A 21,977-nucleotide genomic window follows, 5' to 3' on the forward strand; every position below is an offset into this window, starting at 1 on the left:
TCAAAATCAGGTGGTACAGGGGGGGGGGGGGGGGGTCAAGCCGGAGGATAGGAATTTGCTGAGGTTCTTATGGATTGATGATGTCAACTCCTTGAATCCAGAAATAATCAAGTTAAGATTTACGCGGTTAGTGTTTGGCCTTGTCTGTTCTTCATTCATTCTGAATGTGACATTAAGAAACCACTTATCAAAGTATGAGCATGGGCAGAAATTGAGGAGAACATTGACCCAGAGTTTGTGAGCACTGTAATTAAAGCCTTGTATGTTGATGACCTTGCATCTGGAAAGAACACTGTATTGGACTGTTTTCAACTTTGTCAGAAGCTGAAAACGCGTTTCAGGGAAGGAGGATTTAATATGACGAAGTGGGCGTCAAACAGCAGATTAAACGAATTAATTAAGAAAGAAGAGACCACTCTGTTATCTGGAAAACCTGCAGTGGAACCAACCAAGTCTGTTGAAACTGAAAATATTGATCAACCAAAGACTACTAACAGCAATGCGATGAGTTAAGAAACTGTTGTCAAGGTCATGGGTGTTATGTGGGACAAGTCAGAAGACTGTTTCAAGTTTGATCTCAGCGCGTTCTCTAAGCAGATATTGAGTGGAACTCTAACAAAACGAAAACTGTTGAGCGTTACCGCTCGATTCTATGATCCACCATTCCTTGCTCTCACCACTTATTCTGCCATTTAAATGCATGTTTCAAGAAATTTGCCAGCTTAAGGTTGAATGGGATGAAGCTCTTCCGGAAGACCTCAATTCACGTTGAAAGGAATTAGTGGCAGACATAGAAGGAGTTTCAAGTTTTACAATCCCCCGTTGCATCACGGATGGAATAGAAGCAGAACAGGTCAAATGTATTCAGCTGCACGGGTTTGCAGATGCAAGCAGGATTGCTTATGGCGCAAATGTCTATGTTTGGGTGACACATCTGATGGACACTATTCACACCTGCTAGCCTCCAAGACCCGAGTCGCCCCTTTGAAAGGAGAAACAATTCCTCGACTTGAACTGATGGCTTGTTTGACATTAGCCCTTCTCATTACAGCAGTGTATAAGGTGTTAGTATGCACAATTGAAGTTGACGCGGTGATTAACTGGACTGATTCTCAAATTGTGTGGTGGAGGATTAATGGTGAATCGAAGCAATTTACGCAGTTGGTCCAAAATCGGGCAGAGAACATAAGGAGTCTATGGAGCAAGGAACACTGGAGATATTGCCCATCTGAGCTTAACCCAAGTGACATTGCTTCACAAGGTTCTAGAGCCTCTGATCTTGTATCCAGTGATCTCTGGTGGAAGGGAGCTCCATTCCGAGAAAAAGAAGAAAGGCAATGGCCAAATGTGCCTAACTGTCCCATCACTGGAGAAAAAGTCACAAAAGGAGCTGTAAAAGAGTTGAAAGTGGTAGATGCAACTAAAACTTCAAGTTTCATGACAGCATCATCTAAGGTCTCTCAGAGTGTTTCAGAAGTCATTCAGCTGGAAAGATTCAGTAGTTTGAGCAGGCTTATCAGAGTGACGGCCCTCGTCCTGAAGTTCATTCGCAAAGTCAAGAGAGGCGTGGAGACCCAACCTGACCTTAATATGCGGGAGATAACTGCAACAGAGCACCTTTGGTACAAAGAAATGCAAATGAAACTGAACGAGAAGGAAAAGTCTAGTACAGTATAGGAATAATTAGGAGTCTTCAAGGATGCAGATGGGGTCCTACGATGCAAAGGTCGGATCCAGAACTGTTCACTGCCATATTCAGCCAAATTTCCTGTCTTGTTACCAAGGAAACAGTACTTCACCCAACTGGTGATTAGAATGTCTCATGAGAATGTGAAACACAATGGAGTTAGAGAAACACTAACTGAAGTTCGCAGCAAGGTTTGGATAATTAAGGGAAGGCAAGGAGTCAAGGATGTTTTTTTAAGTGTGTGATTTGCAAGAAGATGCTGGGAAAAGCTTTTAGTACTCCACCCACTCCTCCGCTACCCACCTCTAGAGTCTCGGATGACTTGGCTTTCACTAAAGTCGGTGTGGACTTTGCAGGACCGCTTTAAGTTAAGAATATCTATCAATCTGTTGGGGAGATGTAGAGGTGCTATATTGCTCTGTTTATGTGCGCCAGCACTAGAGCTACCGGTATCCACCTTGAACTTACTCCAGACCTGTCTACGAATTCATTTATACGAGTTTTGAAGAGATTCATGTGGAGAAGAGGATTCCCAGGCCTAATAATTTCAGACAGTGGAACAACTTTCAAGGATGCTAAGGTGGAGAAGTTTACCCTTGAAAGAAACGTCGAATGGAAATTCAATGTGCCTACAGCAAGCTAGTGGTGTGTTTTTTTCGTAGACTATTCAAAGTCCCCTATTTTTTCGTGAGATCGTTTAGATATACCACGTCTTACCGTCACGGCTATCTTGATTTTCAAATGTACCAAGGGGGCGGGCGTCGGGGATTATATGCGTCAAGCTTGTAAAGAGGTGCCTCAAGAAAGTTCTAGGAAATGCAAAACTCAGCTATGAGGAACTAGAATCAGTCTTGATCGAAACTGAAGGCGTTCTAAATTCTAGACCCCTAAACTTATGTCTATGAAGAGTTGTCAGAGGATCCACTCACGTCCTCTCATCTCGTAATCGGTCGAAGATTACTTGATAAGCCTACCGCATCCACAGAATGTCTACGCGCGATGGCACGACGTGAAAGATATCTGCAAAGCCTGCTCACTCACCTCAAAAATCGTTGGAGAACAGAATATCTGACAGGAATCCGGGAGTACCAAAAACTCAAGGTAGCAGAGCCAAAGAGAGCAATTCAAGTAGGGGACATTGTGCACATCCATGCGAATAAAACACCGACACAACAGTGGAGGATGGGTAAAGTAGAAAAGCTTCTGCGCGGAAGAGATGATGTAGTGCGTGCAGCAGAAGTGGTTACAGTGGACAATTGTCTTCGCCAGGTTCGCTTAAAACGACCAATTCAGAAGCTCTACCCACTTGAGGTCGATGCGCGCGACGAGGACCCAGGTACTGTAGTAGGAGCTAGTGAGTGTCCCGGAAGCAGAAACATTCAGGTGGTCAGAGATGACGATATTCCAGCAGTGACTATTGCTACTTAAACTGGCTAAGCAGAGACTTTGGAGTCTTTGAACATTGAACTAAATCTTGAGTTACCGTATTAGTTTTTCTCACCTTGTGATCGACTTCGTCAATCAGGGGGGAGTGCGTTGTAAACAAGATAGGACTGGCCGTAGCTCGAGAACACGTGACAAAGAGAACACGTGATAAATAGGCGTTAGAGATTATGTAATCGGATCATTCAGTGTTTTTCCTTTATCTAGTTCGGAACGGTTTACAGTATCTCGGAGAGGATCTCAAGTTTTCGGAGTCAGTCTTGTACGGAAAATTATCTGTTATCAGAATAAAGAGTATGGTCATTTCATCAACTCACATTCCTGTCTTATACAAAATTTGGTCGTACTAAAATGTTGCTAAAAATTGCGCGATGCCTTATAAGATAATTATAACGTTCAGGTCTCTTGGTGACTTAAAAAAAAGTGTGAGAGTGACAAAACACTTTTCCGCATTTTTCTCAAAATCTATTTGCCTTTTCTTTCGCCGAGCAGTGACTTTATACTCTTGGACGTGTTCATAGAAGCACTTCCCAATACAGCACTGCAATGACATTTTGTTGGTTCTCTTTATAACCTCGACCTCTTGAGTTCAAAGCGAAGGGGCGCATATTTCATGGTCTTCTCCGACTCCTTTGCTTCTCTGTTTTCAGTCCACGGACAGCTCATTTCTAGTAGTGATTGTCTTATCTTCCTTATGTAAGTTAATTATTCTCGCATCTAATTTATGTTTGCTCTGACTTCAGAGTTCTCAGCATAAACTGTGGCACATCCCAATAAGCTTTAGCGCGCTGGTTTTCGTACACTGGTTTCAGTTGGTTCGGAAAGCGAAAACCAAGGGGGGTGGTGTCGATCAGACCAGTTTTTTTCAGCAGCTCGAAGAAAAGGTTCTTTAGCTCCGGATTGTGTCGAGCAAGGTATTTGGTCTGCGCCAAAGCTGAGCAGCTAGCAAGCAGGTGCGACTGGTTCTTGCAACTTTCCACACATTCTGCATGTGACATCAGATGATGGATTTAATCCCGTTCTTCTCTGGTGACACACCGTCGTTGGAAGGAGCTGCTGGTACAATACCTGTGCGCCCGCGATGGTACTAGACAGTGCTGATCTCCAGGCTGCTAGACACGCAAAACAGTCACTTTCCAAGTTGTTTTCATTCCGTCTTGTTGCCACTAGCTTTTCTTTCCCTATTGACTTTTTCCGCTCGCTTTTTCTTTAATTCTTCAGTCCTTAGCACGTTTCCCATTTAACGCTCCATCCGCCTCTCTGTTGTCATCTGTTTTAGCAACGGGATGAGGGGAGCTTAGTTAAGTTCCAAAACCAGTTTATGGGCTTATTTCTCGGCACCTTTAATTAACGCCCGTCGACCATTTTCCTCTTGTGTTCTCTTCATACCTTCTAACCACCGGCATAACGGGGTCTGGATTACTGTACAGCTTGACCACCACCTTGATCTTGGTCAATTTATATTCTTCTTCCACTAACTTAAGGCCTCTTCCTCCGAGTTTTCTAGGAAGGTACAGCTCAGCTCTGTTGATTTTAAGTGGTGCTTGCCTCTGCTCTGGACGTCGACGATCACCTTTCTTACCTCTCTGTCTTGTAGTTGTTGTAGGTCAGCAATTGGCCAAACTTGAGTCCACATCAAGTATCACGGCAGGACTGGCAGTGTAAACTGGTTAAATGCCAGAGATGCCAACTTTTTATTATTGTCAGATAGAGGGCTGGTCCGGGTAACTGACATTCTCTGTAGGAGAACTTTTGCTGCGCCCTTCTGCACAAGGTGATCTTCTTGTTTGATATTTTCCATAACTGCTAGGAATTTGTAAAAGGATCCTTGCTTTAAACTCTGTATTAATTCGGAGCACGGTGGGGGGGACACCGCATATGAAAGGGGTGGGGATGCTCGTCGGAAATTTTGAATTAAACCCCTAAAAGAGACCGATCCGGGCGTAGCCCAAGCTTTTTTTGACCCCTAAAAGAGACCATGTTAAAACACAGACAATACACATATTTTTATATTTTTTCGCGTGCAACCTTAAACGAGACCTTCACGGCTTAATATGATGGCGTTTTGCCCAGAATACTCTAAGTGAGACCAAAATCCGAAATTTACACCCCTAAGCGAGACGACGAGCATCCCCACCCCTTTTGTATGCGGAGTCCTTCCCCCGGGATTCGGAGTCAACGATCTTCACTTTCTCAAGTGAAAACAGGTTTTTGCCTTCACGAAAGGATAAACTGACAGACGGAGAAAACTCTAAAACTCTCTGAGAAAGGATTTTTCCTCCGGACACTCGCTGGCTGTGAGAAGGCGCGGAATCTGTTACCCCTGTTGAATACCCTAATTTAGACAATAATTATAGAGAGAACTTGATTGCAACGTAGAAGTTTAATCGAAGATCGTACCTTGAGTACAATCAGAACACAGCCCTTGTCTTAGATGTGCGATGCAACTAAGATGTATACAACAATAGATGTAACCGAAGAAGCTCTCCTACAAAGCACTCGTATTTAAGCCAAAGCTAGCGAAGCGATACAGATTACATCATAATTCAGTAAGTCAAATTACAGAATACAACAATCATTCCTAAAAGACTTTATTGGTGATGGACTACTGCTACGAGCGGAAACCCGGTACAGTCACTAATCTCCTGAACGATTTGAACTGATATTCACTAAAACTGAGACGCAAAATTGCACGACTTACTACCGTGTACAAAATGGTGAACAATAAAATCAGGGTCAATATTCCGGAGTACACATTGCACGCCCAACCCGTGTTACACGCTCTTACCATAGCAGCAAGTTTATAAACATTGGTAGCAACAGCAATACCTATAAGTACAATTTTTTTTACCAGAACTCTAAAAGAATGGAACACTTTACCTTCTTTTTATTAGACCAGCCTTCCGTAGACACATTTAAATCTGCTGTTAATCTCCCTCATTGATTTTATACATCATCTTATTTTATTATTTATTTATTATCATTTTTATTATTGATTTTTTTGCACATTCACAGTGATGGGTAACCTTTGTGAATTTTAACATATATACAGCTTTCGAGAAAGGTTGTCGGAAAAAGTGCACATGACAACCCCAAAAGGCATTGTGGGTGGGTTTATGTTTTCCCTTTTCTTCACAGAAATTTGAAAGAATGGCACTTGAGGCCATGGACATATTTTGCGAGTGCTAAAGGAAAGCACCACAAATAAATTCGACAGTTTCAATCGTCAGGAACAATGTATTGAACATATAACATGTTACCTTTCGGGATTGTCGCGTGCACATTTTTTCCGACAACCTTTCTCGAAATAGCTGTAAATAAATGAAACTCGAACCTGTTTTGAAACATTAATTAGCGTGCATAACAGGTGCTTTATGAGCAAAGCGAGGTGAACGCGGCATTTTGCACGAAGCACGAGACGAGGGTTGTTAAGAGTTACTTGATTAAGTTTCATCCAGTCGCAAACGTGTCCGAGGTCCGAGTTCAACTTTGATCCGTTCAATTTCTGAAATACGTTTCGAGAAGAAATATAGAGCAGTACCATCAGCATACATGGTAATGTTACAGAAATCGAGGACATTGGGTAAATAGTTCATCTATGTTATAAACATTAGTGGGCCTAGGATAGAGCCCTGTGCAACTCCGACAGATACCGCTACTTTGTCAGACTGGACATTGCCACAACAGATAAGATAAGTTCCGGGCATTGTCATCCACTCTAAAGCTATTACGTTTGCGAGACAGAATGGAGTGATTCACTGTGTCGAAAGCCTTGGTCAAATCGAAAACACTACTCCTGTGGTTGAGCCGCTGTCTATTCCCGGTAGTAACTGATCAATAAACTGAGCAGAGGCTGTAACAGTGGACAATTTCGGTCTAAAACCAAACTATTTTGAAGAGATTAAATGATTCTCTGTCAGGTATCCATGAAATTGGGTGCGGACGGCTCTTTCAATGATCGTATTTAAAGTGGGCAAAATTGAGATTGGCCCGCTATAGTTTGTTGGGTTTTGTCTGTCACCTTTCTTATGCAGGGTATAACCCTTGCGTTTCTCTGAGTAGAAGGAAAACTTCCTTTCTGTAGCGCTAAGTTGAACGACATAGTCAAGGAGGAGGCAATGGCGTGTACAGAGTCCTTGAGCAGGCGGGCGATGATTTTATCTGGTCCAGTAGCTTTGTTGGGTTTTATATGTTTAATAACATTAATAACAAAGTCTTCACCTATTGGTTGAAGGGAGAAACCAGGACTGGAAATTTCAGGGCTGACCTCAGCTTGAGCTAACCATAGGTGAGTTCTAAAAAGCATTCATTCTGTTTTATTAGGATGAATTATCAGCTGGTTCGACTGAAGCCAGTATATTATGTTTTCAAATTCAGAATTGAGCATGCACATCTTCAATGTAGTCGGTAGTTAGACCCGATGTAAAGACAATTGTGCTGTCAGCATACATCAACATGGAGGATCAGCAAGTTGAATGTCGTTCACGCAGAAAATGAATGGAAGATACCCTGGTCTCAGAGGACAAGCTGGTTTAATTAAGTCAAACCGTTCTGTTAACAGTATATCTTACTTGAATATTGACAATGAATACATTTTTTTTAAATTCCTCATTCATCTCGTTATCTTTACAACAATATGCTTCATACAAATTTATTTGTTTTATATCAAATTATATACTTTATGTTTTATATAAATAAATAACGAGAACAACATGCGAAGGTACCGCATTGGCAGTGACACCCTCAGAAAAGGAAAGGACTCACAAGATGGAAAGTTATGGAAAACACTACAATAGAAAAAATATTACTTAACAACAACAAGCAAGAAAGTTTGTCCTAGACACAGATCAGTGTAAAACCTTTGACGTAAGACAACCAACTTAAAGGCAACAACAACAACAACAACAACAACAACAATAACAACGTTGTTTGAGCAAGCTAAGGCAAGCTAAATACTAAGCAATAAATACAGGCAAAGGCAGTTTCTGTTTTCCGCTGATCCACCAATACATACAAAACTGACCTTAACGCCTATGAAGCCACTTAACTAACACAAACAACTCACTTATATGAAAGAGGTTAAGAACGCACATCACCTAAAGATGCAAATACTGACAGGAAATTTAAACTGAGAACAGCCTTTGTTCCAATTACGAGGAGGCTGTTTCGTTTTCTCAGACAGGGAGATGAGTTTGAACGAAAAGAAATGCTGAACGTTTCGGATTTGGCTTCAATGGGTTCATGAATGTTCTTCGTCTTCTACAAGAAATCGGCACACCATGGGTTCACTTGCTCCTAAAATAAAGAGAAAAACTGTTAGTCGTGACCGTGGAAGGTCAATTGCCAGTCAGCGAGAGATTTCCAAAATATGCATTGGTATACTTCAAAGAGAGTCCAGTAAGATTGTGGGGCAGAAAAACCCTACCGATTTCAAAGCGGCCATTTTTTAAGGAGTATTTGCATAAGTAATGATTGATTGTGATGACAATAAAAATTGACTGATTTAATGTTCAAAATCATTGTCTTTCTGCGCAAACTTATTCTGTAAAGCTGATGTTCATACTTTTTTCAGATAGGTCCGCAAGAAGCGCAAATCATACAATAGCTCTTGGGCTTACTGCTCCGAGAATAAAAGAACGATAGCTTGTATTCTGAGTAGCGAGGGGTACGAGATTAGAATGGACTTACCAGGGTACTCCTCGCCGGAGAAAGTGTTAATTATCCACTCACACGCAGTTCTGTTTTCCATTCTAAATTAGACAGTAAAAAAAGACACGTTAAAATATTTAGATAGCCTTCACCACACTAAAATCTTGGTCAATTGGTTCAATTAAAACTCTATCTACGTACAGAATAATACATGAACTTCAGAGGCCATCTTAAAAATAATGACCGAGCGCATAGAGAGAGGTTCTCTTTTTTTAAGATGATCAGTTTCACCTCAGTGACCTTCTCTTCCAATTACTGGAAATAAGAACTTGTTCTAAAGAATGGACAGGGACATTAATACCATATAGGAGACGCTTTACGGTTACGTCGCCCAATAGTTATCTCGCCGGAAATAAATTCCAAGCTGTTGCCCTGCACGGCTATGCAGTCGCGTTACTTTGCACGCCTGTTCCTTTTCCATGTTTTTATAACCTCCACCCACGTGTAACCGCTCTGTGGTAGTGGCCAACTCAAAAGCTTGGCTCTTTTGGCTGCTACACACTTTTTCCTTTGTTATGTTTAATTCAATGTATAGTTAGCTCTGTTTTTACTCCTTTTTTTATTTTTGTTGTATTGTAATTGAATAAGTGTGAATAAATGAACTTGAACTTGAACCCACATACGTTTAGGTCTCTGGGCTCGGTTGTTCAAAGACCGACTAGCGCTAACCAGTGGTTACATTTTAATGCGGGTTTCTTTTTCTTTTGTTCAAAAGCGTTTTCTCGGATAATTTCTCGGTTCTTTTTAGAGTATCGAATCAACTGACATGTCTGAATTCAAATCTCGTGCTAATCCTTTGAACAGCCTGGCTGTAGTGACATAACTCTGGGATTTGGGCGAAGACAGATTCAATTCAATGTGGATTCAATTTTAGATGCTTCAACGGTAGTTTCTTAGTTGATTTGTTACTGTAACTGGTTGTTTCGTTTCGCGTCTTTTGTAAATTATAAACAAAACCTAATCTAGGAAACGTTAATTAACTTATTGTACAGTATTGTACAGCATTGTTTTGTGTTGTATTTGTACGTACGTAGGGGAACCGATTTCCTATATGTTTATATTATAGGGGATCATGTTTTCCCAAATTCGGATTTAGAAGCCTGTTAATACGACCTGTTTGGGCCATGAAAGTGACTTGGTCGTATTAGCGGAGTACTGTCAAGAAACATGACTGCAAATATAATTTTATTCTGACTATCAAAGGTCATGATATCACTCACTTTACTTAGACACTCACTCAGGCACGTAAGACTACTTCAGTAAAAGACTTCACTGTTTGTCTTGTTAATTACTTCACTTACCTGTAACAGGTATTGGACTGGTCGTATTAACGAGTGTGGAGAAAATGAATACTGAGGACTCTAAAAAGTGGTTGTTGGTCGTAATAACAGAGTGATAGTATTTAGAAGGTTGTAGAGAAAGAAAATGGCCGTTTTAATGCTTGAGACGTTTAAAGTCTACATAAGTTTAATGTCTATAGCATAAAAACGGCCAATGACTGCAGACGGCAGAGCAGGGGGCAGGTACAGCCCCCTGCAAAAGAAAGTTTGTGGGGGCTCAGCCCCCCGTGGCCACCTCCCTATTGGTAGCTCATTTTTCGACAAAATTCCTGTCACAAAAACGCTACTAAGAGTGGTCCACGGAATATGAAAATTGAGTACATCTCCTGGCCTCTGATGACTCACTAACTACCTAAGAAGCTACGTATCCATTGTCACAAATTAATTACAGACACCCTGGTTACAGTTAAGATAGCAAAGAGGTTTGCTTAGGCAACGAACATCACAAAGAACATTTGGCTGAGTGTACAAACAAACCCCTCCTCCCCTCTTCCCCCCCCCCCCCCCCCAACGTTTCAAAACAGTCCGCTGCTTCTGGACTAAAGTTTTTTTCTCTGGCCAGATAAAAGTAGTTGTAATAAAGAGTTGACAGTATCAGCGGGATGGTCTTATGGTGGGGTACCACTGTAACCCGCAGGCAAAAACGATCTATCTATTGTAGGTTTACCACTCTACCCGGCAACATAGGCTGCCGTTTTTCAGTCCGGGGTAAGAGGCAGGCTTCTTACAACGTGACTATGTCTGCGGATCTAGGTTATTAATCCCAACCTGTGCACTGGAAACAGTATATCTTTATGCCTCTATTTTCATACTGCCGAAGACATCCTAATAAAGGCAACATTAATCTGAACAAAGCAAACCTGATAAGAGATGTTCCTAAGCTGACTCCATTGCTGTCTCTTTCAATGACACACGCTAACACCTCACCATAGGGCTTGAACAGATCAACAAGGTCCTACAAGAAAAACAGTTTAATAACAGGGGGTACTGTCTATGAGTCACTGAGGTATGGGCAAGTGACAAAAAGAGAAAAAGGCTAGATTGGTATTTCAAAACCATGAAGCCGTGGCCATGTTGGTGTAGCAAGTCTAGCAAACAAATCTTGTAAGAACTGAACTCTGCTCTTATCAAGTGTAAATGCTTTCTTTTGTTCCAGTAGATTTGCATAGATGCTGGCCACGTTATTGAAAACGCTCTATTCGATTAGACTAAGATAGACTCTGAGTAGCCTCTTATTTTATTATTTGTCATTTGCAAAACTCCCATAAATACACCTTGTTTGCCAGAATTTTGCATAAGCGTGGTCTGCAATTACACTTCCCAGGATGACTGTTGTAATACCAGATAGCTCTTATGCTGGCATGAAAATCATACCAGATAGGCCTCTGTTCACACATAAAAACAGTGTTTTCAGTGCAACGTTTGTAACGGAGCAAAGCTGCCCTACGCCAATCTCGAAAATGGAGAGTCACATATTGGATAAGTTCTGTGCCACACTGTGAAAATTCATGTTCGAATTTTGCTTCCAAATTGCTTCTGGTAGCTGGGTCTGAAGTACAGGTCACATTCCACAGGTCAAGAGTAGCACTGCTTCATCGATAAATTACAAAACCACACAGATTCCCCTTGATCTAAGAGAGCATTTTCTAAACAGATTAGGGCTGGGAGACACTTTTAATGTTGCTTATTTACCTGTATCATAGTGCCTTAAAATCCGACCTGAGGAGAGTGACCTGCAGTTTAGACCGGATGGTTTTAGGCTCAGCTTTTGATGTTTGAACTGTCTTTGTTAGAACTGTATTACCTGTATTTATTCAACAAACCTTTTCTGTGATTGAGGTAGGAAAATTCTCAATAATTATAACATCACTGCCATCTGTTGAGGACAAAACATCTCCCTAAAATAAATTGAGAGAAAAGTAATGTTAAGTTATTCCTATCACATTGGTTGTCTTTACACTAGGCTGTTAAGTAAGACTTAAGAGATGCTAAGTTTTACTTAACCAAAAAATACGTGTGAAGGCCTAAGTAAAATCTCAAGTAACTTAACTTTGCACCTCATTAAAGTCGGAAAGTTGAAACAATTCAAGATAGTTTCAAGTGACTTCAAAACCATCCTTAGAACTGATTTAGCAAACTTGCGGTTTCTAAACTTTGAGAAAGGCGAAGCATGTCAATCAATCTTAATTATTTTGTGTGGGAAAAAAGGCTTAAGTAAACCTGAAGTAAAAAAGATAGGTTGTGTGTGAAGCTTTCTTTCACTTGAAGAATTTAAAATTACTTGTCTTGAAATATTTCTTAGCTTATTTAGGTTCTAGTGTAAAGACTACCATTCTGTTTAAACAATGAACCAGGTAGAGGTAAGATGCAAGTTGAGTGGGAATAAATGCATATGGTGATGGCTTGCATTGAATCACCATTTTTCATCCGCATTTCACATCTATATCTGTCTCCATAATGGTGTCTCACTTGTTAAGAGTGCTGATGGGCCAGGTCCAGTTTGCAGTGTTAATGAGTGCAGGTTTTCTTGGGGTGAAAAAATGTAAATAAGATGAAACTTTCCTCAAAAGTGAGTAATTTATTTTTCCCAGCTATTCCAAATTATGTTACCTTTCCTGTTGATGGGCCTTCATTTAAGCAACTACATCAACTACATTACCTTTGACAGCTGTTTGTGTTCTTATAAAATGCAAGTTTACTAAGCACTCAATTATTTGAGCAGAACTTGTTCATTTTATAATTTTTATAAAATGATTAGTCTTGCTAGCCAGTTGTAAAGACTTGCAAGCTGTCATCTCAGTCAATGCTGTTTTTTTAACTCACCTTTATCCCCACAGAATTTGTGTTATATCTACTATTTCTTGTTGATGTTGTGACTGGCTTTGCGTTGCGTTTGTTTGATCTGGACTGAGACTCTTTTACCCACTTTGGTGAAGAAGAGATGGGGTTACTTGCTGACAGTGGAGGAAAAGCCTCCCTTTGCTATTAGAAAAAAAAATAGTTATCTAAGGCCTATCTGGCTAATCTTCACGAATACTCAACAACAACAACAACAATTATTTATTAAGTTTAAAAAATAGTTTACAATTTTTTATATTTACCACACCTGTGCTCTAGCAGAGCCCAGTGGTCCCTGGTACTTTACTTTTGCGCTTGGGCGACTAGAAAATCCTAGTTTTTTTTCATAGAAATCATAATGCTATATTTGCACCCTGGACTTCACTTGTTCAGAGCACCACACTCCCTTGCCTTTTCTGGCTATTGTCAGTAGACAACAAAGAGGTAACAATACAATAATAGTCATTATTATTAAAAGTATTTCTCCATTTTTGATTGGATAAAATCACACACACAATTCTTCTTAACCAGTTACTGTCAACCAAACTTGGAAGAATTTTGCCATATTGAACTGATGATGTCAAAAGTGCAGCAAAGTTGCAGATTATTGAACCGTTAACTGAGAAGACCTGAGGACGAGGTTGAGTTGAATTTTGTTTCACCAGGAAGGTGTTATCTGATGAGGCTGTAATTATTCAGATGATACTCAACCTCATTCAATAATTGTTAAATAATAATACAAAGTTCAAAAGCTGGGAGAGAAATGAATATGAATAAACAGAAAAGCAAAACAAAGTAGGATGAGTAAAAAAATGGTAGTAAAGGGTTTGCGACATGTATAACAAAAACTGGGTCATTGGCAGAGCAGTATAAATCTGTTTCAACTGTTGCATTATTCCCTATTTCAGATACAATAGAATCTCAGAATTGTTTTTATAAAGTAAGTCATTGCTTAAAATCTTGGTAGCTTTTATGGCAAGTTGCAAAGTCCTAGGTCAGTGTATTTCTGCCTGACTCCAAATCTATTTCGCACAAAGTCTTGCACTTTTAAACCACTGTCTCAGAATCTATCAAACCATTTGCCACACTTACACAGTGTATTTTTTTTGTTTGTTAAAATTTTAGGGACATTTTTAGAACACACACATGAAAAGTTGAGCACTCTAGAATAATTATTCTAACCAGTTCAGTTAATGTTGTTGTTGTTGTTGTTGTTAGACAGCTGTAAGAGTAGGAATTATAATAATTCAGTAAAACAAGGGGCAACGAAAGAACAAAATAATACAACTAATAACAAGACTTAATTTTTTGGTTGTATGTTTTACAGTTCCCCTCGGGGGGGGGGGGGGGATACTGCCATATATGGGCTACATAGGTATGTGCCGCTGTGAAGGGTATGGTTTTGGAGCAGTTTACTCTAGTATAGGGTATCATTTATCAGGAAACTGATCAGTTGGTTGAAGATTTTATCTAGACTAGGAATTGTGGTATAAGTTTTGTTTTGGCTAGACAACTGTGCTAGTGACCTCAGTATTAGTTTCTGGAAAACAGCTACTCTAGGATAGGGGGGATTTGAGGAGTTTACTCTAGTATAGGGTAGCAAAATTCAGCTGAACTAGCTCTGGTATAGGCTAAGGGTTCCAGGGTCCAGGCGGCACATCCCCACCCAGAAATTCCTAAAGTACCCCCCCGGGGTCCCCCTACATGCGCGCAGAAGGTCCCTGGCCCAACTTAGAACTCAATTCAAGAAAATCGAAAACGTTTAAATTGGAGGTATAAGCTAATAAAAACCAGATTCTTTACGTTTAAAATGCTAATAGGCGTCTTCTCGGATCTCTCTCCCGGCCTTCTAACAGGCGGTGAATCAGTCAAAGCACGTGCTTTCATCATAGAAGCTCTACCTCGGCCTGGAGCACTCGCATGAGAGGTCTTTTTTTCTTTTGTTATTCCCAAAGCCGCTTTAGGAAGGGCGATAGAACCAATATCTTTCGGTGGTTTGCCTCTTCCATGTCCTAAAGCTGGAATAAGTTCTGTTTCTTCTGGCTTTTTTGAGGCATGCACATCAATGAAGAAATCCTGATCCCACGTCCTCCACCGGGAAGCCATATTTGATTGTTTACAACGCAGTCTCTCGTTCCAGTCCACCTCTTACAAGGCGTTGTGTGACTTTGGTCGTGACAAGTGGTAACGAAATTAAAGCCACGAATAAGGGTAACAGCTCCGTGGGTAAAAAAAATTACAGTTACAATAATATTACAATTTTTCCCCATACAACTTATATTTTCTTTATTACGCGATGCTTGAGCTACCGGTGCACCCACTTTCATTTTTTAGCCTACATGTAGCCCCACCCTCCCCCGACAAAGGAAAAACAATTTCCTTTGTTGGGGGGAGGGTGAAAAACACGTAGACTATCATTTCTTTATCCACAGTTCAAAAATACGACTTTTTCCGGAAAATGTTATTCTGCAGTAATAGAGTTTCTGTCAAATAAAATGAAAGACTCTTTAAAAGCACTTCTTTTTGCCCTAAACCTGGTGACAGGGTTATCAATATGTGATTGAAATGTTGTTACAAAACATTATTTTCTCTGTTTTTATTATTATTTTTTTACTTTAACCTCTTTATTTTGTCATGTTTTGTGAACCATACGCTCTTGGGTGGATCAACAAAATAAACAACCACAGACTGAACACCAGATCAGAGTACCTACCCTAGCCTGCTAACTGTGATCCTTTTTTAGAATACTAACCTTAATCTAGCATACATTTTAGGTATAACATTCATGAGAACAGAAACTACACTTTTAAAGTATTTTGACTATTAATCCAATTTTTCTTTCACACCCTTTATTAATTCAAAATATCTACCACTAGTACCATTACATCAATAGTTTTTTTTTACCTAACATAACCACAAATAGCAGCACATCCCCTCCAGGGAAGAGTCATCTAAGTAGAGTATGAATAGTCCCGTATCTTAACCTTGGAGGTAGTAGAGTGAGTGACATCATTAAGTGTCCATAAAATAAATCCAGAGGGTTTAGAAAGAGGGGGCAGAGGCTAATTATGGTGTGCCTGTTAGAACTCTGAGAGCATTAAATTTGTCTCTATAAACTAAGGCTGTTGAAGAAAGATGTTTAGAAAATTCTGTAGAAATTGAACCAAATTTCTGACAATGGGGGTGGGGGGGGGGGGGACCATTGCTCCATCAGCACTCCTCTAAATCTGCCCATATTAATAAGGAGATATTATGCTTGTGCTTACCAATATTATTCCTCCCTAGGTTATGCCTTGGGAAAATAGGGACTACCCGTAGTCTATCATCAATCACCACACAAAAGTACTATTTCTGAGTCAACAAAGTGTTCATCGAGATCACTGAAGATGCTATTACCCACAGCCTCTATTCAAGCACTGTCAGAGGCTCTGGGTTTTCAAACATCAGTCATTTAGATAACAAATCATTTAGATAATTCAGTCATTTAGATAACAAAGGACACATTGTAACTATACTGGTAACTGGTACCGCATTGGAAGTTACCAGGTATAATGAGGGTTTGAAGTCATAAGGCAGCTTGTTCAGATCCAGGTGGACACAGATTCTGCAGTCTCTATTGACTTTTGTAGCCATGCTCTTTCTTACCACAAGGACTAAGTCCCGGGGGGGGGGGGATTCCGCATATGAAAGGGGTGGGGATGCTTGTCGGAAATTTTGAATTAAACCCCTAAAGGAGACCAATCTGGGAGTGGCCCAACCTTTTTTTTGACGCCTAAAAGCGATCATTTTAAACTTTGATTAAGTGAATCAAGTAAATAAAACGAATTGAAAAAATATAATTGTTTAATATTTCTTTGAGTGCAACCCTAAAAGAGACCTTTACAGCTAAATATAATAGTGTTTGGCCCAGAACTCCCTAAGCGAGACCAAGATCTGAAATTTACACCCCTAAGCAAGACGACGAGCATCCCCACCCCTTTCATATACGGAGTCCCCCCAGGGGACTAAGTTGCCCGATTTCACACAAACCCTCTTCAGTCCTGCTTTGACCTAATGTCATGATTTCCAGTAATTGGTATTGAACTCAGCAAGAGACAATATGATCATTTTCTGCCCTCGACAACTATGTCCAAAAATGCAAGAGCTTGCAGGAGACAATCACTTAGGTCATCCTTTTTATGACAGGATTTAAAATAGTCAATAAACTTAGGAGAAATCTGAAGAAGTGGCTTTGTGTTGTTTCCAGCAAAACTAGCTTGGTGGCTTTCAATGAATGATGTAACAAAATCCTCACTTCCTTCCATTCCCTGTTGTTCTTTTAGAAACTGTTCACACTGTGCCTCAAAAGGCTCCTCTTTTGTTCTGTCCACAAACAAACTCTCCACCAAATTCACTGATGCCCTCTTTTTGGCAGTTCCACTTGGAAGGCAAAAATGTTTTGAAGTATATAAAGGATCAAAAGGTATCACTAGGCCAGGTAGTAAACAAGTTAGCATGGCTTCGAAAACCCGAAGATGCACTGCAAATGGAAGAAGGGCTGCAGTTTGTTTTCCGATTCGATGACTTTGCATTTCAACAACGTAAAGTTCTGTTTTTGGAATGCTGTTCACAAAATCTTGAACCTTAAATGAAATAAATAAACCAGACATTTCAGTTCTTCTTGCCTTTTTGTCACTGATTCAAACATCTACAAATATCCCTTTTGTAATATGCTGACCTAAATAATTGGCTGTATTTCTTAACAGAGACACCCATCAATTTTCACTTAAAAGTTAACCATAATGAATGCCGCTTTAATGCAAGCTCTGAGAACCTCTGTTGCCCACTTTCATCAGAATCCAGTATTTTTCTGTATTTTCCAGGGATGTAACTAAAAGAAAGCTCAGCAGGCTTATCTATTAGTCAAGCTGGCTTTTTGCCTAGCTGCACCTTCAAAATTACTAGCCTAAATTTCAGACCTCCCCTCAATTCGTAAACTCCAAATTACCCCATGCCATTAACTTCCAGCCTAATTTGAGCCAGTCATAAGCTCTCTTTGACCCACTGAATTACCAGCAGCTACCTCTTAATAGCACCATCCCTAATTTTCCTGATATGAGTGGTCCAAAACGAAAAATCTGGAAAAAACGCCAGCCATTATTGTTGCTGTGTCATATTTACAGCAAGCAGATGGCTTGAATAATGATATACAAACTGTACAGAAGCTTCAATTATCTGGATCATTCTGACTGATTAACAATGAAAGATTTTTTTGATCAATGTGATATGTGTATGAGATGGCTCATTCTCATTTGTTTTATGATAATCACTTGTTATAATAAATTGATAGAACAGTGTCACCTGAAGAAGACCAGTAGTATGCCGTCAAAGTATGGCATTCAAGAGCAAAATGGGACAAATGATCAGTGAGCCCTATCATCATCTTTCTGTCCACATATACTCAAGCAAAAAGGATGTTTGCATCACCCTTTTGATTGCGTCAGAGTCCAATCAAGGTCAACCAGATAACACAACTTCTGCAGACGGAGTTTGGCAAGGGAATGAAATTTGGAGCTGTTTTCTTAGCCACTTTTGTTGCTGAGCTGAAGAAATCATCCTACTTTTTTTTTGTCTGTGTTACTGCATTGTTACGTCCGGCAAGGACAGGCAGCAAAATATGCTCTGCTCTGTACCATTCTACTACTAAGGAATGTATGCGTATGTGGGATGAGAAAAAGAGTAAAAAATACACAAATTAACACTTAATCACTAAAAAAAGTAAATGAGAAGAAAGGAAAAACTTACCAATGGTTTAAACACAGCTGGATTGTAGGGTTTTGGCTTGGTAATTTCAGCCCTTGACCAGCCTAATATTTGTTTGTCTTTGTCCATATGAACCCAAGCAGCATTCTGAAACCCAATGTCTATAGAAACAATTTCTGATATCACCTAGAATGATAAAAAAAATTATGACGTACATAGATGATTCTCTTAAGAATTTCTCATAGGCCTTTTACATATGTTGTAGTTAATTTTTTATCTCAGGTAATTTTTGCTTTTCTTTTGTTTCAAGTTTATTAGCATACATTACTGTACCCAAAAATGAAAGAAAAACAAAAATTACCTGAGATAAAAAATTAACTACAACATATACATGTACAAAATTGCACTGATTTATTTTTTGAACTCAATTGACACGAAGACCACTTAAGCTTTGAAGAACATAACAAATAACTTGACACTGCTCCTTTAAAACACTGCAATTAAATGTAGATGTGAACTGCAGAAAATACAAAATTTAACAGAAGGCATGATCATAACAGTTGTCAAAGCATTTTAAGCAGTAAAATACAAATTAACCGGAAAAAGTGTTTGTTCAGATCTTCAATGGGATCAGAACCCATGGCTTCTGTGTTAGCACTGCCGTGCTCTACCAACTGAGCTATGAAGAACCATTCATTGATTGGGAGCAGGTCAATTTGTTGAGTTCATCTTTAAAGTTAACCAATGAAAGGAATGAAACATAGAATGAAGATGATGTGAATTGCAAAAAATACAATTTTATTACACTGCAATTAAGTTGCCCAGAGACACAAGATGCACACATCATAAGACAAATGGCCACAATATTGTTAGCTTCAGTACCATGCTCACCTCTTTCCTATTCAAATCCAAAAAATTCCAGATTTGTTCGAGTCCTTTGGTAGTCTTTTTCTTGACTGGTGCTAATTCACCAGCCTCTTCAAGTCTTTTAAAAAATGCCACACCAAAGCCTTTTACTTGAAAGAGTTCCTCAATGCTAATAAATGGTCCAAAACTATCACGATATTCCACAAGAGCAGTTGCTTTACTCATTCCTATCCCTTTGGTGTTTGAAAGCTCCTCTAAACTCCGAATATTAAGCTCCCTCAAAATTTCCTGGAAAAAAGATTTTTAAATGAGCCATAATAAAGAGAACTTTGCACATTTTGCAATTATCAGTGGCCATTCAGGGGGCAGCATAGCTGAGTGGTTAGAGTGCTGGACCCAAGTTCAAGCCCCACTCTGACCGCTAGCTGGATTTGTTCATGGTAGTCCCGAGTTCAAATCTTCCGCCATGCCTCCGGTCAGCTGGAATTCTTAACCCTGTTAAGTTTGATTTGAATTATTTGTTTCAGACATTTGCTTGGTCCCACTAGCAATAGTGCTATAAATACTGCCAAGGGTAAATAACGGAATATTATTATAATTATTACTATTATTGCGGTGGGTCAATCCTGGGAACATCCACAGGCATGGTGCAGAATTTGTTGACATTTGCTGCAAAATTATAGCCTGGGATGGGGGAATTAAATCGTGTTTGCCCTTTTGTAGCAGGATCCCCCAATGAAAGACTTGCCGGATTTGTAATGCACCAAGGAGAGAGGTACTGGAAGAGAGAATGGGTCATAGAGGGGATCCCTGCAATTGGCATCCCCAGGGTCAACCCCGAGCATTATTTACCAGGTTTTGAAGTAAGTATAGGCAGGCTACGTGGAGGTTGTTCTAGTCGTAGTTATCATTTAATTTTTCGGCGAATGCCAGGCTAGCCCATCAGTTAACCCCGGGGTATCCAATCGATGGAATCGATAATCGATGACAATCGATATCAATCGATACCAATCGATATCAATTAATCGATTGATATTGATAATCGATGACCAATCGATGGCGAAGATTCGTGTGGTTATCGATTGGTATCAATTATCAATACCAATCGATAGATAAATTGGTATCGATTGGTATCGATTGGTTGTAGATTGGCGGAAACGGAATTGACACTTTGTACGCAGTAAGTGTAAACACCATTCATTTTCATGTCAACAGGAGAACAATCTCTCTTCTTTCTCTTTAACATTAACGGCCCGTCCACGGGAAGTCCGTTTTATTTTTGACAAATTAAAAGTTTGTTCCATGGGCCAACCTTTTGACTTCAAAAAACAGAAAGTTTTAACAAAAAAAATTCACTAACACTGCAATATCTGTATGTAGTGACCAAAGAGGATCCACGAGCTCAGACTGTAGATGGCCGAGTTGTCCACGGTGGTTCACAACTTTAAACGCGTTTCCGCCTTCTCCCCTCTTCTTGGCTGCAGTGAACACTTCACCGACGTTCACCTCAAAAAGGCAAAGATGAGAGCCTTTGACGATGCACCTTATGTTCAGTAAAGCCTCTGCCCGGACGTCTTGCGTAGACATTATGACACGGAAAGGCAATGACGGGCAAGTGGGTAATTCGAGTACGCGTGCAACAGGGTATATTCTTTGCACTGAGAAGTCTAGGTTGGAATTGTTTTACCAATTTCGTCTCCAGGGCTTCCTAAAAATTGCGGATGATCGGACATGTAGCGTGCGTGACGTCTGTCTCAAGGTCCTGTGCCAATCGATGCAAATCGATGAACGATTTTTGTGTGGTTATTGATTGATCATTGATTGACCAATACCAATCGATACCAATTAACTAATTTTATCGATTGATATCGATTGATCGATTGGTTTTCCGATCATCGATTTCCATCGATTGGATACCCCGGGGTTAACTGAGCCCAGATCAGCTGCTACACTAACCTCCTTCTTCGTTTCAAGTAAATTTACGAAGACAGTTCCTTTACTTTTTCCTTTTTTCATAGTTTTTAACTGTGGATTATCATTTTTTTCCTCTTCAGCGCCATTTGTCGAAGATGCATAGCGGCAAAACGAAGTCCGTGAAAACGCACGTGTGATGGTATATGTAGTCTTCCCACAACACAGTCGACCTGCCCTAAACAGCCGCCCAATCCCCCTGAAACAGGGGAATACGAAATGTCTCACATAGTTACAACGTTCCATTGTGTAGTAACTAACAGAGAAGCAAGGCTGTAGAACACATCCTTCTCACGGTGGAATTCTCAACTTGTCCGCCATTTTCTCGGATGCTGGTACCAGTCTTCTCTACCGTTATGATTGGAGGCTTGGTTACCCTA

At 40.0% G+C, this 21,977-nt stretch overlaps 4 protein-coding genes across 4 annotated transcripts; 2 read left to right on the forward strand and 2 right to left on the reverse strand.

The window, feature by feature from the left end:
- The first annotated feature begins 858 nt into the window (after positions 1-858).
- LOC140941879 (uncharacterized) lies at positions 859-1,677 on the forward strand. Its single transcript, XM_073390884.1, has one exon. The coding sequence runs from the start codon at positions 859-861 to the stop codon at positions 1,675-1,677; it is 819 nt and encodes a 272-aa protein (XP_073246985.1).
- A 1,009-nt stretch (positions 1,678-2,686) lies between these two features.
- Positions 2,687-3,115, forward strand: LOC140941880 (uncharacterized). Its single transcript, XM_073390885.1, has one exon. The coding sequence runs from the start codon at positions 2,687-2,689 to the stop codon at positions 3,113-3,115; it is 429 nt and encodes a 142-aa protein (XP_073246986.1).
- Positions 3,116-7,473: 4,358 nt separating this feature from the next.
- Positions 7,474-15,129, reverse strand: LOC140941061 (uncharacterized). The gene is made up of 6 exons (XM_073390019.1): positions 14,821-15,129; positions 13,003-13,161; positions 12,003-12,077; positions 11,040-11,134; positions 8,819-8,880; positions 7,474-8,425 (listed from the first exon to the last, which is right to left on the reverse strand). Exons 1-6 carry the CDS (start codon positions 15,121-15,123, stop codon positions 8,370-8,372), a joined length of 750 nt encoding a protein of 249 aa, XP_073246120.1. The 5' UTR covers positions 15,124-15,129; the 3' UTR covers positions 7,474-8,369.
- Positions 15,130-17,014: 1,885 nt separating this feature from the next.
- LOC140941133 (transcription elongation factor, mitochondrial-like) lies at positions 17,015-21,784 on the reverse strand. The gene is made up of 4 exons (XM_073390104.1): positions 21,583-21,784; positions 19,651-19,914; positions 18,802-18,945; positions 17,015-17,639 (listed from the first exon to the last, which is right to left on the reverse strand). Exons 1-4 carry the CDS (start codon positions 21,640-21,642, stop codon positions 17,121-17,123), a joined length of 987 nt encoding a protein of 328 aa, XP_073246205.1. The 5' UTR covers positions 21,643-21,784; the 3' UTR covers positions 17,015-17,120.
- Between the last annotated feature and the right edge of the window lie 193 nt (positions 21,785-21,977).

Source organism: Porites lutea, chromosome 6 (genome assembly GCF_958299795.1).
Source record: "Porites lutea chromosome 6, jaPorLute2.1, whole genome shotgun sequence".
NCBI classification, from domain to species: Eukaryota; Metazoa; Cnidaria; class Anthozoa; order Scleractinia; family Poritidae; genus Porites; species Porites lutea.

What these genes read in the sequence shown, in the direction of transcription:
- LOC140941879 (XM_073390884.1), top strand. Translation starts at nt 859, where the DNA reads ATGTATTCAGCTGCACGGGTTTGCAGATGCAAGCAGGATTGCTTATGG.
- LOC140941880 (XM_073390885.1), top strand. Translation starts at nt 2,687, where the DNA reads ATGGCACGACGTGAAAGATATCTGCAAAGCCTGCTCACTCACCTCAAA.
- LOC140941061 (XM_073390019.1), bottom strand. Translation starts at nt 15,123, where the DNA reads ATGGCTTCCCGGTGGAGGACGTGGGATCAGGATTTCTTCATTGATGTG. An exon ending in TTAGGAACATCTCTTATCAG is followed by an intron (nt 8,881 to 11,039) that starts GTTTGCTTTGTT and finishes TGTCTAATTTAG; the next exon opens with AATGGAAAACAGAACTGCGT. An exon ending in CTCCGGCGAGGAGTACCCTG is followed by an intron (nt 8,426 to 8,818) that starts GTAAGTCCATTC and finishes TCTTTATTTTAG; the next exon opens with GAGCAAGTGAACCCATGGTG.
- LOC140941133 (XM_073390104.1), bottom strand. Translation starts at nt 21,642, where the DNA reads ATGAAAAAAGGAAAAAGTAAAGGAACTGTCTTCGTAAATTTACTTGAA. An exon ending in TACTTGAAACGAAGAAGGAG is followed by an intron (nt 19,915 to 21,582) that starts GTTAGTGTAGCA and finishes TCTTTTTTCCAG; the next exon opens with GAAATTTTGAGGGAGCTTAA. An exon ending in CAGCTGTGTTTAAACCATTG is followed by an intron (nt 17,640 to 18,801) that starts GTAAGTTTTTCC and finishes ATTTCATTTAAG; the next exon opens with GTTCAAGATTTTGTGAACAG.